At 42.3% G+C, this 16,110-nt stretch overlaps 1 protein-coding gene across 4 annotated transcripts in view; it reads left to right on the plus strand.

Annotated features, from left to right (window-relative positions):
* Positions 1–16,110, plus strand: part of LOC6725945 (zwei Ig domain protein zig-8) — a 139,072-nt gene that overhangs the window by 90,534 nt on the left and 32,428 nt on the right. For all 4 annotated transcript variants that reach the window (XM_016173900.3, XM_016173902.3, XM_016173901.3 and 1 more), the window contains one exon: positions 11,228–11,397. In XM_016173900.3, coding sequence (XP_016039295.1) covers positions 11,228–11,397 — 170 coding nt within the window. The remainder of the gene's footprint in view (positions 1–11,227; positions 11,398–16,110) is intronic.

Here is a 16,110-nt window from a genome sequence, read left to right on the forward strand (position 1 = left end):
GGATGTTCGTGCCTTTCCACTTCCGTGTCGAGTTAATTTGGTTCTTTTTGGGGAATTCTATTCTGTTTTTCCCCCTTTTGAAAAAAGATCAAAGGTCGTACTTTTTTGTGAGGCAAATACGAGGAGCCTAATGACAAGCGCTAAATGGAAAGTAATCAATAATTTTGTGAGGCATTTCGGAAGGACACAAAAGCCGTAACCTAATGTAATCGTAGTGGTTGCATGGCAAACGTAAATTGAATACCAATTAAAGTTCGTTCGTGAGGTCTCCACGCTTTCAGATTAAACGAATTGGGTCATCGCTTTGGTGACCCCGTTAATAAAAAGCAGGAATATCGTGCATTTCATAAAATAAGACCAAGTCAACAGGTAGATCATGCCGACAATTATAGCTAAATGAAATTATAGTGAAACAAACGGAAACTATCTGAAAGTTGCTGCATTTTATTGTTTTTGTGTAACTTTTGTCAAAGAAATAAAACTTCTGCGCTACTTTCATTCGAAAAGTATTTACTTATTATTAGCAGCACAAAATAATAAGCTCTTAGTTATGAGTACATCGGTACTAGAAAGCAAAGTAAACATTTCGTAAATGAAATAAAACTGGTGCCATTAAAGTGGCAATAAAATGTTTATACCAACCTGGTGACGCTAATGCAGTTTAAAGCGCCAACAAATAGCTCTCAACTGAGGCCATCATAAATTGCCAGTGATTTCCAAGTGTCGTAAGTCCTCGAATGCCAGCAAGAAGTCCCAGAAGTTCGAGTATTTTCCCCCCTCCACCAACCACCAACTAGGCCGCTCATCATAACCCTTGTCGGAATCTGGAGGAGACTCCTCGAGTGACATAAATCAGGGCAGGACCTCCGCCATTCCCACCTCCGCAGCGCCGCAATCCTATCAACATTACAATCTCATCTCGCCGCACTGGCCAACCGCAAGTTAAATAGTTTCGAGAACGGCCATTATATGGGATATATGGGTGAAATATGAAAAATGCCATCAAAACGCCGCGAAATGAACTCTCAACTCGACTGACTGACTAACCGAATGACTAACTAACTGACTGGCTGGCTGGCTGGCTGACTGACTGACTGACTGAATGAATGACTTACTGACTCTTCGAATGAGTGACTTGGTGGAACTGAAAAGACGTCGGGCCATTTATAACCGGGCTGGGTTTGGTCTTGGTTTAGATGGTGGGGTTCCGTGGGCCATGGGCCATGTTCCTCTGATGCGATAAGAATAATTGGAATGTCAGTTTAGATGCGCGCACGTAAAATGCGAACGCAAAGCGACACATACACATCCATTGCCGCCCCTTTCACGCAGCGTGGGGCGTGGCAAGCTGCACATGTTGCAGAAAACACTCGAAGAAAAATGTCTCATATACTCATTTTGTTACAAGTGCCATAAATATAGTTTTTTCATTACATGGTGTAGTATTAAATCAGAAAATGTTTATAAAATTACTAAATATAAGGTAATAAATATAAAATTAAGTTCTATAAATTTGTTTGGATTTTTTGTATGCTTATACGTATATTTGAGTGTAAGTGCAGCAAATATAGCACAATAGTTGCAGCAACATCGCTGATTTTGCTGTTGCTGCTGTTGCTGTTGCTGCTGTTGCTGCTGCTGCTGCTGATGTTGCTTCTGTGTCTGTCGTCGTCGTCGCCGGCGCACTTGGCTGAACAATGACATAAGTCTAATGACAAGCAGAACGACGATGACGACGATGGCCGAATGGCGAATGGCAAACGGCGACCACAGAGCCACCGCCAGGAAAAAGGACGAGGGCGAGGAGCAGGAGCAGGAGCAGGAACAGGAGGTCCTGTGGGGTGTTGCCTGCCAGCCAGAGCTCCAGCTGCTGTGATGACACTGACAACAATGACAACGCTGACATGACATGCCGGGACAAGAACTCGCAAAAAAAAAGCGATAAAATGTCGAAAAGAGCGGAATTTTCAAGTTGGCCATAAAGAAGCTGTAATACCCTAAAGTATCCGAAAAAGAAAACCGTGTACTGCACTAGGTACTAAATTTTCAGCCATCAATTACACGAAGAATTTGAAGTTCATCATATTTTCTAAGCTCGAGGAGTTGCTTGCTGGCATGAATCTGGTATTTAATTTTGGCCTTGAATTTTCTCTGTTTTTTCCCAACTTATTTTGGATAAATGCAACGCAATGAATTGATTCCAACCCTTTAGAACTTCCTCTGGTCTACTTTGCCTATAATTTCGCGTGGTTGATCATCGATTTGAGATACCCATGCCTATGAAGAGTTCAGAAAGAAATCAAATTTTAACACAGTGTAGTGCCTCGGTGGGTGGTGGTGCATGAGTGGGTGGTGGTGCACGAGTGGGTGGACAGCGGGTGGGCAGTCTAAGCATAAATTTAGCTGCATGCTGCGGTCAGCAATATGCGTCCATGATAAACGAGCTGGGATAGGGTTTTTCGTCCGTCGAGGAGTGCGGGTGGAATTTCAGGGGCTGTCAGGACAGGACACCGAAAGTGAGAGAGAGAGAGTGGGAGGATGCAGTGGAGAGCTCAGGCAGCCAGCCGTGCCCATTTATCGTCCAAATTGAAATTGAAAATCAGGCAGGCGCAACGCGCATCGGGTGGCAGCAAATCGTCCCACAACTTTGGCGTACTGCAATCGGGCATCAGGAAGCGTAAATCCCGAGTCTCGAGAATCCTGCCAGAGAATCCTCTGCTGCATCCGATGTCCACCATGGCTACCAGCCACTTGAGTTCTGAATAACGGCGTCATGATTAGCTTGTTGCGCATGCGTTGTGGGCGTGTCCATTAGTCAGGGATCAGGAGATCCCGGAGCTTGTCCTGCTGCTGACAGGATGTCCTCGAGGCGGCCATAAAATGGGCAGCAGAAGGGTCGATTCATTTGCCACATAGACTCCATGCCACTCGTGTGCCATGTTGCATGTTGCATGTTGCGTGCTGCTGCTGCTGCAGCTGTTTTCAATGTTGTTGCCACTTCTGTTCCTCTTGTTCCACAAACTTTGAACACTTCTATGTAGCTAAATATCCAGAGTTGCCGCTGACTTTGCTCCAATTTCCATCATCATCATTGTTGCCACACTGCAATTATAGTTCTTCCCATTCCTGGTTGTTGTTCAACCGATATTGTTGCTGCCGTGGCCATACATCATTTTTCTGCTTTTGCTGCTGCTGCTGCTGCGGCTGATGGGACTTTTCGAAAACATTGAAAACAAGTCAAAGAATCGTTTGTTTCTGTCGGCAAAAGTCATGAAAACTGTGAGTTATGTGTGTGTCGGGAAGGAAATGAAAAATTGAGGCAGACAAACTGCTGGAATGGTTAAAGGAATGCAAACGGGGGGTGTCAGTCATTACTCTTCAAATAACATATTCAAAATGAACCAATGTGATTCATACTGAAAATGGTCATGCTTTAGTGTAAAATACTTTAATGAATGCTTTTGAAGATTAAAAATAAATTATTTATATACTTGAGGTTGTGTTTAATTGGAAAAACGCATGTTTACAACATTAAAATCCATCATAAATTCGTATTATATTTAATTTAATATTCGTTTTCCCAAACGTAACTTCGTTTTTTTTTTACTTTGATGGCCAATTTTGGTAATATCTTGCTGTTCGCCCCCAACAAAAATAAAATGACCCGGAAATTATGAAAAGGAGCCAATTGAAAATGTAAAATTGCTGAACTTGGCACAAAACTCATTTGACATTCAAATGGCAGTTGGCGCGGGGAAAAAACGGGCAGGGGAAGCACATTGAAAGGATATTGAGGGGGTGGCATTCTCACTCGATTTTCGCAAAAAGTTAACGGCGAACTGCGACTTTTGGCTAGTTTCTTGTTCGGACCGTTGGCCACTTTTTCTACACACACATATACACACTTTTTGCTTGCTTTCTTTTTTTTTTTGATAAATGTCATGGGTTGATGGGCTGCCAGGGCCATTAGGCGACAGCCTCTCAGACCGGGTCAACAATATATTACACGCTTATATGCAAATGAGTTCAATTTCTGACCAACCGAAAAAGCATTATGGACTGCTGGACTTGACTGCGAATATTTGATGGTGGTGGAGGTTTGGAGGTGGAGGTTTTACGATGGTATTGGTGTTGGTGGCTGAAGAAAATTGCCAAGTTAGTGAATTATAAAACGGCTGAGAGGCAGCTACAGAAGCGGAAATGCCCGGCAAAAATTGAAAATCTATGCAAAGGGCAAAAAGGGGCAGCAAATTGCTTGCCAGCAGTATGGATTTGAGCATTTTTTCGGGTGTGAGTGTGGTTTTCATATAGAGGGGGGCTTAAATTTGCATAAGAAACCCTAAAATAATCTTCCCCGTCGGCACGCTAGACTGACCAACTTTCTTTTAGCCAATATTAAATGGGAATTTGCTGGCAAAACACACACATACTCGTTCTTCGTGTGTTCACAAGTTGAGAGCTTTGAAAAAATGTTGCATAATTTCACAATTTAATTGAATTAAAATTTTGAGTGACCATTTCTAGCTGCATTCGAGCACTAAATTGGTCAACTTATGACCCCCTTGTTGTGCACCTTCGAGCTGATTTGCTCAAATCTGATTTATCTGTACCAATTTACTATTATTTTTTTTTTTTTTTTTTGCCAAAACTATTTCAATCAAAGACAAACTTTCAATTGCCAAGGCAAAGCGGCTGCTTCCTCTAACATTTGAATGCTAATCTTTGGGACCACGCCCCCAACACCCCAAACGCCCACACTTTTCTCGCATACAAAGGAAAAGCTAAAGCTCAGCATTAAAAAGTTTCCGTACAAGTTTTTTGCAGTCACATTTTGGCATAGATATATATTTCATCTCCTTGCTACTTTGGGCGCTCGTTTTTGTGCATTTTATCAGCATATCATGCTATTAACTTTTACATAAATGCCTATCAGCTGGCCCGACTCCTTGAGCTTTCCACTTTTCGAATTGCTCCTGCTGCTGCTCCTTTTTCCGAATTATGTGGCAAGGCCTTGACTCATGTGTGCCTCAGGTGCACTGAGGAAAATGAAGATATAATAGGAAATTTGTGTATATTTATATTATTTAAAGTATCCATGTTATTCTCAAAATAATTCTAATATCCTAAAAATATTTGTATTGCTCATTTAATACATTTAATAAATATTACGGTTCCCTGGCAAAACTTTATTGTCAGTCTTGCAATTTCTATGAGCGAACCTCGATTTAAAAAATATATTTTCCTGTCTGCCAGCAACTCACATATCGGAAATGAAAGAGCGGGAAAAGCCGCGGATCTACTGTATCTCGATGGGCAGACATTTAAGGCGGCGCGACATAGACGTCAAGGGTTTTGGCTGCGATAAGGAAGAGACATCCTCGACGAGGAGGCACAGGCGATGCGGCAGAGGAAGCAGCTGAAAAGGACGAAAAGGAGCCGCCGGCAGATGCTTAGCCCCGTTGACAATTTTATTTGCATACTTCTTGGCGCACAGGGCGACGGGACTTATGACGCATGACGGAAAGATTGCGCTCGCATCGAGTGCCCCACACGGTTTTCCCTTCCCGCCAGATCTTCGGCATTTTCCCAGCCTTTGTTTGTTTGCTGCTGGTGGAAAAATTTCACTACGGCCCCAGTGTTAGTTTTTTTCATCTGCCTGTTTCGGCTTATTCTTATTTTTTTTTCTTTTTTGGCGAGCAAACGCTTTCGTTTCGCTGCCAACTCAATTAAAGTGTCCCCACGGACACGGAGTAGTAGCAGTTTTTGGCAGTTTGGCATATATACGCACACACAGGCACATACATATATGCCATACGCCATACGCCACATGCCACATGCCACATGCCTCTCGAAGTGGCCGGAAATGCCCGCCAGAGTTGCCACAGTCACGAACGCACTGCACTTGATGCGTCGTCGACTTGGCTTAGTCGCTGACTTTTCGTGGAAACTCAAACTCCACGCCAAAGTTCTGCTCCGTGTTCTGTGTTCTGTGTCCTGTGCTTTTGGTAATCCCGACGACCGGTGCAGCCGCACGTAGCACTCCCCGTATGCTAATAAATTATTTTATTTGCTTTATAAACCATAAAATTGGCATGCCACATGACCTCCCCTCCAGCCACGCCCCCTTTAGTCGAGCATCCGCCTACGCTGGCAGCGCTTAAGTGCACACTTAGGCCGGCCCACACTGCGTATGATAAATGTTAAAAGCAATGGCCGAGCCGGCAAAACTCGGCGTTCACTGGACCACAGAGCCAGCCTTTTTCGGTTCTCGCATTTCGGCAGCATGCTTTTTTCTGCTTTTTTTTTGTTTTTTGAGCTGAGACTGGGAGTGGATTTGCCATGTCCCAGTTTCGCAGTTTTCCAACGGCGGACAGCAACAGGTATGGGAATAAAAATGAATGAGATAGGGGGAATGGGGGAAGAGCGCTCAAATCGCACGGCGGTAACATAAAAATGCCCGTTAAATTGAGCTTGGCAGAAAAAAAGCGGAGGTAAAAGCGAAAAAAAAACAGAGCAAAGGTGTATACATATGCAATCGGCCTAGAATTGCAAAAGGGTTGAGAGTTGGGAGTTGCGAGCTGGGAGCTGAGGGCTGCGGGCTGAGTGCCGGCAGACAATCATCGATTGAGGGCCTACAATGTGTTTGGGCATTAAGTCCATAGTTGATGCTTCAATCGCACATTTTTATGGCTCCGCCAGAGCGTTCAATAAAAAATTGCACAAATTTATTATACCATCTATAGTATGTGCCATATATTTGCCACCGTTTTTTGCGCCGCATCGCAAGATTTTTTTGCAAACCGAAATATACCGCGGGCTGCGTAAATAAAGAAATTACAATTATTAATTTGATATATAAATCTGATATAGGTACTATAAGTAATCGACGAATTTTGCACTTTTTCATATGCAGATGAGGCAAAGTTTTTTGCTGGAAACCATATTTTTTCGGCTCATCCATCGGGAGTTTGACGGGCGAATAAGTGCTGATCTTTGCTGCAGTTGACTTTTTTGCGCATTTGGGCTTAAATATTTCCATGACATTGGATTAAGTTGGGGCAGTATGGCGATTTTTTCTTAAATCATATTGCATATTATTATTATTAATTCGTTTTGCATTTATTCGTGTTTCTCAAAATTATGGACTTTTGAAATAAATTTTTTGCAGCAATTCATAATGTTTTATATGACAGATATTTTTAAGTATTCTGTGCAAATTACAATTCCATTCGGCAGGTTTTTAACCGAATTGAAATCAAACCGGTAAAAACATGATTGTAGTTTTAATAAAACATAAACAAGAGTCAAAAATATGAATTGAATATATAAAGCATATTTTTATACCCATTACTCGTGGCGTCCCATTTGAAGAGCCCTCGGCTATCGGAAATTCTACAATGGAATGTTAGAAAAATTCATATGCCCAGGCAAGTGGGGGCTTAATCAAGTTGCTCAAATGTCAGCGGGCATTAAGGCAGTTGCTCCGACTGCGGCTCCGACTCCAGCTCCTTGGCCTCATCCTCGTCCCTGTCCGTGTCCCTGTCCACCGCCTTCACTTTTGTTATCCTGGCAATTGACAACTTAACGATGCCTCGGCTGTTCTGCTCCTTGAATGGCATGCTCAAAACATTATCACGCACAGCGGGACAAGTCGTTGGATACCAGAATGTTGGCACAGGGGATGGGTATGTCGGGTATATGTCGGTATGGTGTGTAAAAAAATCATAAAAATGCAAAAGACAAAGGACATGTGATTGCTGGGCGCCCCGTGTCCTTTCGCCCCCGTCTGAATATGTGTGTTTAATAAAAAAATTATGAGCTTCAATTACGCAGGAGCGGAGCAGCGGAGGAGCGTGAGTTTGAGTTTGAGGCGGCGCAGCGAGTGCATAAAACGCTGAACAAATAACAGCAGCCAGGATAAGAGGGCCATGTGTGCAAGTGTTTGTGTTTGCATAACATAATTCTTTCTGGCAAAGCTGTAAACCCAAAACGAGGACGTGTCACGAGGGCGGGAATGAGAATGAGCTGTGTCCTCTCACTTTTTACCTAAGTAAGCAACGCTGTGCCAAAAGAATACCAAGCTGGGTGTGAAAAAATGTGTGCGGCACTTTGGGATACCCACACACTGGCAGCAAGCAAGCAATATTATTTGTGAAAGTGATTCAATTATATTCAAATACGTTAAATACTTTATTTTATAATTAGATCCTATTTCTAAAATTTCATATATAAAATATTTTTAAAATAAACTAATAAGCCTATGTAAAGAAATATGCTAAATACTGGAAGATACTTCACATCACTGCTGTTGGGTTATATCTCTGAGGGTGTGAGTGTTCCACGCAGAGTGTGAGTGTTAAGTGTGAGTGTGAGTGCGCGGTGGAGACGTGCATGTGAATGGTGGCCATAAATCAGCTGGCGACAGCCAAGGGCAGCCAGGATCAGGGGGCTGGGTGTGCGAGTGTGTCACCCCGGAGGACTGACGCTTCGCCTTTAATTGGCTGGCAGCCACCAAGGGCCTTGGGCAGCCTACCCCATCCACAAGTCAGCCACGAGCCACCCAAAGCAAGCACCACACACCCCTGCTCATCAGCATAATCGTCGGTGTAATCGTGGCGCAAAAATGTTCTCGCACCTGCAACACCTACGCTTCAAAATAGAAAAGTGCCACCGGCTCACGAATCATGGATGCCAAAAATGGCACTTAACACTTAGCAAATGTCCCTGCCATTTTGGGGGCGGCCATTTTCCTCCGCTTCGTTTCGTTCCGTTCCGTTTCGCTTCCGTTTCCGTTTTTGTTTCCCTCGTTTTCACTAAGCTTGGGGTTTTTAGTTTTAAATGCAATTGTTTGATTTGAGTGCTTAGAAAAGTGTATGTGCCAGTTTTTATTACGATTTCAAATAACTTACTTTCAAATAACTACTAAATACCGCTAATGAAATATTTTAATAAAATGCTTTTATAATGCAGATTTTTTCACTTTCCTACGAGTTATAACTTAGAAGTCCCGGGTTTTATTCATACAGATTAATCCGTCTGGCAATTGGCTTGAAACTTTTTTAGTGCTCGCGATATCATTTCACCTCCTTTGCGCATTTCTTGGGAGCATTTCACTGCTCCCGATTCAAGCTAATCTGCCGACAGCCAGTGCGCAGTCATGTCTGTTGCAAGTCGCAGGTTGCACAGTGCACATAGCTGGTTGCAGGTGTCTGATTTCGGAGTTCGGGTCTTGGGTTTCAGGTTGCTGATTCCTGGCTGTTGGCAGCACATTGAAAGTGGCACGGTGGCGTTTCGGAGACGTCCAGTTGGCAGGATGTGCGCCAGCTATTTGTCCATGGATGGGGGAGTCGGTTTGAATGTGTGGTTGTGTGGCTTCCAGCTGAAACTGTGAAACTTATCTGTATCTGGCCAGCCCCAATTTGCTACTTGGGGGCATTTATCGGTGGAGACACCAGTTACCAATTCCCCGCACCCAAGTCCACCAAGCCAGCGAATATTCGCACCAAGGAGTACAGCATGTTACATAAACTGCTTACAGAACAACAAACAAGCTACTGGGCATATAATATGGGCGTTTATCATTTAATTAATTGCCTTTCGGAGCCATTTTCATTAAGTAATTTTCGCCTTTCGCTGTTGTTTGCTCTTCCCCACCATTCTCTCATCCCTTTCACTCTTTTTTTTCGTCCTTTCCTTCTTTGTTGCACTTGCCTTGAAGGGAAAAGCTGTGGGAAAATTCACGAGAGCGGAGAGGCAACAGCTGTGGAATGTAGCCAGCTTGTATGTGTACTTATTGGAGTTGCACAGAAAGAAATAATTTAGTTTAGTTTATAATTTGATATATTTATAGAATAAAACCAATGATACGTGTGTTGTGTTTTAAAAGGCTGACAATGCAAAAGATTTTCAGATTGGGAAAGTCAATAACATCCATTTTCGGACTAGTGCGTCTAACATGAATTCTATATTCGTTATTTCAATTTATATACACAATAGATTTTGAGAAATTAATATGAAAATAAAGGCATCGATTGCTTTTTTCGGCGTGTCCATATATGTTATTTCTTTTGTGTATATTTATACATATATCATATATACATGTGTGTAGGTCCTGCAGAGTCCTGCTTGAGTGTGTGTGAGTGTGTTTGGAAGTTGGGAGTGTGTAGAGCAGGGTAGCCGGCTTTCGATCGGCTCCAAATTGCCACTCGTTGTAAAGTGGCAATTAACGCCACATGACGCTGTCAACAAATGGCCCTGGCTAGGCATTACACACCCACACCCACATTCATATCGCCACCTACAGCGAAGCACGCAGACCATCAAACACTCCCACACACATATATACACACACGTATTGATATGTGGAGCACTTACAACACTTGTTAAGTGCATTTTTCAATGCCCCCCTGGCTGTTTTTTTTGGAGTACAAGAAATGGGGTGAAGGAAGGAGAGCTCACGGGGTTCGGCCAGGGGGCCTCGAATGTACTAATTTTTAAATTATTACCTGAGACACGACAGCAACACGAATGCATTTCTCAGAAAAATATACAGGTGCGCCCTGGTGCAAAAAACTTGGGAAACGAATAAAATCCGATAACAAAGCCATTTTCCACCCCTTCCACAGCCACGCCCACCTGTCATTTGGAGTCATTAGAAGGCTGGGATTTTTGGGGGGGAGAAATCGTATATGGGGGGAGTGACTCGCCTTGTAATTTTGGACATAAGCCTGTCAGGGCTGTCAGGTGATTTAGCAGGTCGTAACTACTATTATTATGTAACTCAAGACCATGGCTGGTTTAGTAGTTAATTGTGGAGCAGTTAGTCGGAAAGTAAGTAAGTGGATCCCTGCAAAACAAAACAGCAGTAAAGAGTGTTACTCTACTGTTATACTACCATTTTCATTATCAATCTTTTGAAAGTCTGTAAAGCCTCGCCATTATGGAAAGTAAAACCCCTGGTTTTTATGTGAAAAATGACTAAAAGGTGCACCGAACTTTGGTCACACCACTCAACATTTTTAATTCAAAAATAGCTTATTGTGACAAATAAATGGCATTGAATTAAGTCAGGAAACAATTCACAGCAATCTCCAAAGAATCGTTGCAATATATATTACAGCAGTATATAAGATCTGCCAATATTAGAGCATTCTCTTCAAGGCTTTTCCTTCTTACCATTTTCCTACCGTAAGACCCTACTAAATGCTGTTTTCCCAACATTTTTCAGGCTGCACGGACTGCGCCTCGAAGCGCTTCTTCACAGACTTCCTGCAGGACCTGCCGACGCCCGGAACCGGCGGACCCACTTTCGACACGACCATTGGCACGAACATCACAGGACTCGTTGGCAAGACGGTGAAGCTGACCTGCCGCGTCAAGAATTTGGGCAATCGCACGGTGAGTACGCACCAAAATGCTGGGAGTGTGGGGATGCGGCAAGTGGAAGCTGTGCATAATAATTTCAAAGTACTTGACCAAAAAAGGAATGAGAGAATAAAAAAGTAAAAGTTTCGCAGCGCAAACTTGTCAAAAGGCGTTACGCTTGACAGGGCGGCGAGTGCTGCTGCTGCTGCTGTTGCAGTGGCTGTTGCAGCGGCAGCTGCAGCTGTAGCATGCCACGCCCCGCCCAACGCCTCTTTCCACCATCACCCGCAACGCCCCCTTTCGGGGGGAGGCGTGGCTGAAGAAGGCAGCTGTCGCCTGTCGTTTTTGGCTGCGGATTTTAGCCTGGCCCTCCGGGCTCTGAGTGAAAAGTTGTAAGCTGCTACGCAACGCCCGCCGCCGCCCGCTTTTCATTATGAAAATGCAGCTGGAAAATGCAGTTGCATTTGCTGCGCTGTTGTTGCTGTTGCAGCTGTTAAACAATTAGCAAATTAAACTTTGAACTTTCAACTCTGGCAGCCGGCGAGCGAAATCGGAAAAACAATGCGAGTAACAAAGCCGTGGCGAATGTTCTTCTGTTTCGCTCCGTTCAGTTCATTTTAGTTGAATTTAGTTTGTCGGTGCTGGTACAACGCTGCGTATGAGTGACGTGGATGCGGTGGTTGCCGCGAACGAGTCCCCCGCCTTTTAGCAAGTTTCCTCCTCAAGTGTCGCGCGGCCATAAAACTTTCAAAATTTTTACGCTCCGCTGGCTTATTAGGTGAGTGGTGAGTCCAGCAAGTTCGAGTCCTGCCCTGCCCTGCCCTGCCCCTCTGCTCACCACCTAAAAGCCCCAAAAACAAAAAAATACAAAAAAAAAAAAAAAAAAACAAAAACCAAAAAACAAAAAGTTTTCGCCGCTCGCTTCCCGTTTTAATTTCAGTTTGACAAAGTGAATGAATGACTTGAAGCTCGAGTTTCGCTCACAGCTCTCTTATTTTATTTCTATTTTGGGTAGAAAAAGCGGTCCTGGTTGCAAAACTCGGACTGAGTGGCGTATTCTGTCAAATGGCGGTTATGAACGCGTCCAGCTAATTACGAGTTCTCTGCTAACAACCGCCAATTAAGTACACTTTCCTCGTGATATCAATTATTCGTCTGAGAAACTATCGGATTGCACCGGTGGGAAATAGTATTGTATAGATATGTATATATAGCCTAGGAAGATATCACATCAAAAGCCATTCGGCTGCTGTCAAAGTGTGTTTCTCATTTCTCCTCTAGTTGTTGCCAAAACTTTCTGGGTATTATTTTCACCATAAAGCTGACTGAGAGGCATTATGATTAGTTGCTGCGAGCGGATTAAATTATTTTATTCAAATTTCAGTCAGCCAATAAACTTATACCAATTTGAAGATTTCAAATTGGACCAGGGTCAAATTAATTTGACCCTGGTCTCCTAAAAAATCATAGGGATCATTAGAATTGGTTATCGTCTCCACAAAAATGTTATTCTTTTAGCTGTGTGGTCATTTTAAGCCAAGTTGTGATTAAAGACGGCATCCAAGAAATCAACATTTTGGTAAAAGTCTTTTTCTCATTTTCCGCATAAAAATATTCAGTTTTTGCTCCATAAAATTGGAAATAATAGTCCAAAAATGGAATGTCATACCTCGTTGAGCTTGGTATTTAATTTCTAATCTTTCTGGACTCCAACTTTAAAATTTTAATTTTTTGGCATTTTTTGAAAAATTTGATGATGTTACCCCTTATAAAAAATGCGAAAAATTACAAAAAATTTATTTTACCCTGGGCTCCCAAAAAATCAAAGGGATCATTAAAATAGGTTATTATCTGCACAAAAATGTTATTTTTTTTTAGCTGTGTGGTTATTTTTAGCCAAGTTGTGATTAAAGGCGGCATCCAAGAAATCAACATTTTGGTAAAAGTCTTTTTCTCATTTTCCGCATAAAAATATTCAGTTTTTGCTCCATAAAATTGGAAATAATAGTCCAAAAAGGGAATGTCATACATCGTTGAGCTCGGTACTTAATTTATAATCTTTCTGGATTTCAACTTTAAAATTTTAATTTTTTGGCACTTTTTGAAAAATTTGATGATGTTACCCCTTATAAAAAATGCGAAAAATGCCCAACAAATTATTTTACTCTAGGCTCCCAAAAAATTAAAAGGATCATTAGCATTTATAATAAGCTGCACCAAAATATTGTTCTCTTGGCTATGTTTCAATTTTTAGTCAAGTTATGATCAAACTGGTCTTATAAATACAAAATATACAAAAGTACAGTATACAAATGTATATCAAATTTTTGGAAATTTTTTTCTCTGAATCTAAAAATGAATAGCTTTTTGGAATGAATTTCCTCATCTACCTGGTTGTCAATGTTAAAATTTATATTTTCGTGCAAAAATTATGATGTTACGAGTACAACTTTAAAGAAATGCGAAAAATTAGCAAATGTTTGAATTACAGTCAACAAAGATTTGAATCGATTACTCCTTCATTAAGCTGATATATCCTTTCCATTACTTAGCAATATTTACTCTTACAAGTAGTTTATGCTACCTGACTGGCATAAATCCCGATTTCATGGGAGACTTGATATTTCCTCTTCCCAAATTTTCACATGTATATACATATACTCGTATAACCTGCCTAACTCCCAACGTGATGTATGCATTTGTGCGTTGGTCATCGAAGCTGATGAGCTGGCTAAATACTGTGTAATTAATCACCAGGCGAGCAGCCTGCCATTTATTACTCGCCAGTCGCCCATTCCTTGGATATCAGTTGATTTCCTCCCAGACGCCTAATTACTCAGAAGATGTTAGTTCATGAATTATACCCGCCACAGAGTGTACAAGTTCCATTTTCAGAGAGGTCCTGTGGCGTGCAGCTTGCACATGTCCCTTAATGGCAACAATTTTCCATGCGATTTAACAATTTTCGAACGCGTTTTTATGCCAAACAATAAATGGCGCCATCAAGTATGCGGCGCATACTTCCGCTTCCTCCCGATGAGAAAGGTTCGCTTCAAATAATTTATTCAGCTTCTTGGAGAAATAATTTATGGAATAAGTTCGATTATTGTCGTTAAATACTTTTATCATATTCGCTACAAAATATGTAAAATGCAGAACTCACAAAGTTAAATTTCTTTAAGAAACAACTGAAGTTGTCGCTAATTAACATATGTACACCATCATTTAAGAAACCTCGCTTGTTGCCAAGGGAAATCGGAACATTTTCAACGCATCCTTTGTAGTTGGCCAATTTCTGCGAGGCTCAGAATTCCAAAATGCCAGGGAAAACGGGCGACATTAAAATTTCCCTTTGCAATTCATTAGCAAACGCGATTTGGCGGCTGCCGAGTGTTTATTAACAAAGCCTCCACTTAACTTTGCGTGGGTGGTTTTTGATGGGTGGTGTCGGTTGGCTGGGTGGTTGGGTGGTTTGATTTGTGGCGCCAACTGAAGGAGCATGTCATTTGTGGTCTTCGAGAGGCGGCGACCACAAGTCAGGGCTTCTTCGACACCGCAGAATGCCAATGGCTGCAGATGGGGAATTACACGGGGGAGCAGCAGGGAGGGGCAAGATGGGGTCTTTAATGGGTGCTCCAAATTCTCAATGCATGTAGTTCATTAGTGTGTAATTGTGAGGGTGTGTGCGTGTACGTACGAGTGTGCCGTGCATGTGTGTGTGTGGAATGCGCATCGATTTGCATCAATTGAATTGTCAATGCCCTGAGCAATGACCGCAGCCACAGAAGGAACAACGACAACGACATCGTGACCATGATGACTGAGGAGCCCAGTGGCCAGGTACAGTGGCCAAAACCACAGAAAATATTGATTTTGTGCGCAGCTGGTTTTTCAGAACGGAAATATGGCAATTCAAACAGGCAGAGAGCCAGTAAAAAAATGACCTTTCTCAAACTCAAGGTACAGCATGTCAGGGATATAATATTTAGATAAACCGTAGAACTAGCCATGTTTTTATAATTACATTTTATATTAATTACTTCTTCCCTATTTTTCATTTGTCGTACTAATTTTAGGATGAGGTGATTCCAATTTATTGGCTTTAAATTCCACTGTGCAGCGGGGTTTCCTTTTTGGTGGGTGGTGGGTGCGAAGTGAGCCCCGTTCATTTCTGGGCAACTGCAATTGAAATTGTTGCGGTTGATTTTACAAGTAAATTGTCACTGCCAGTTGTAACACAACCGAGTTCCACTTTCCACTTTCCAACAACCCAAAAACCCCCTGGACTCAGCCTTTGGCCACCGAAACAATTGAAAATGCAATTTAGCGTGTGAGGTTTCGCTGCGCCTCGTCCTTTTCCGTTTGGTTTCCGTTGTTCCGCTGGGTCCTTCGATCCTTTTTTCTCATTTTTCTCGTTTGGTACCCCCATATCCAATCTTTGGCCTTTTGTTTTCCGACTGGACACCGCAGCGGGTCCATCACCTGCTCCCTCCAATTTTACCCTGCCTTCCTCTGAGGTGGCAGGCACAGCGATTTTGATGCGTTTTCGTTTCGCTTTCACATGTGGGAAAAAAGGACCAACTGGAGGTCAGGTCTGGGGGCACAGGAAAACAGAATGGCCCTTTTTCGTGACTTTCGGGCATTCTATTTATTTAAAAAAAATCAATGAATTCGTAGCTATAATAAATGTACAGTTGTGTACTTTTAGTTATTTAATATAAATAATAATATAAGATCATACTATTT

Source organism: Drosophila simulans, chromosome X (genome assembly GCF_016746395.2).
Source record: "Drosophila simulans strain w501 chromosome X, Prin_Dsim_3.1, whole genome shotgun sequence".
In the NCBI taxonomy this organism is placed as follows: Eukaryota; Metazoa; Arthropoda; class Insecta; order Diptera; family Drosophilidae; genus Drosophila; species Drosophila simulans.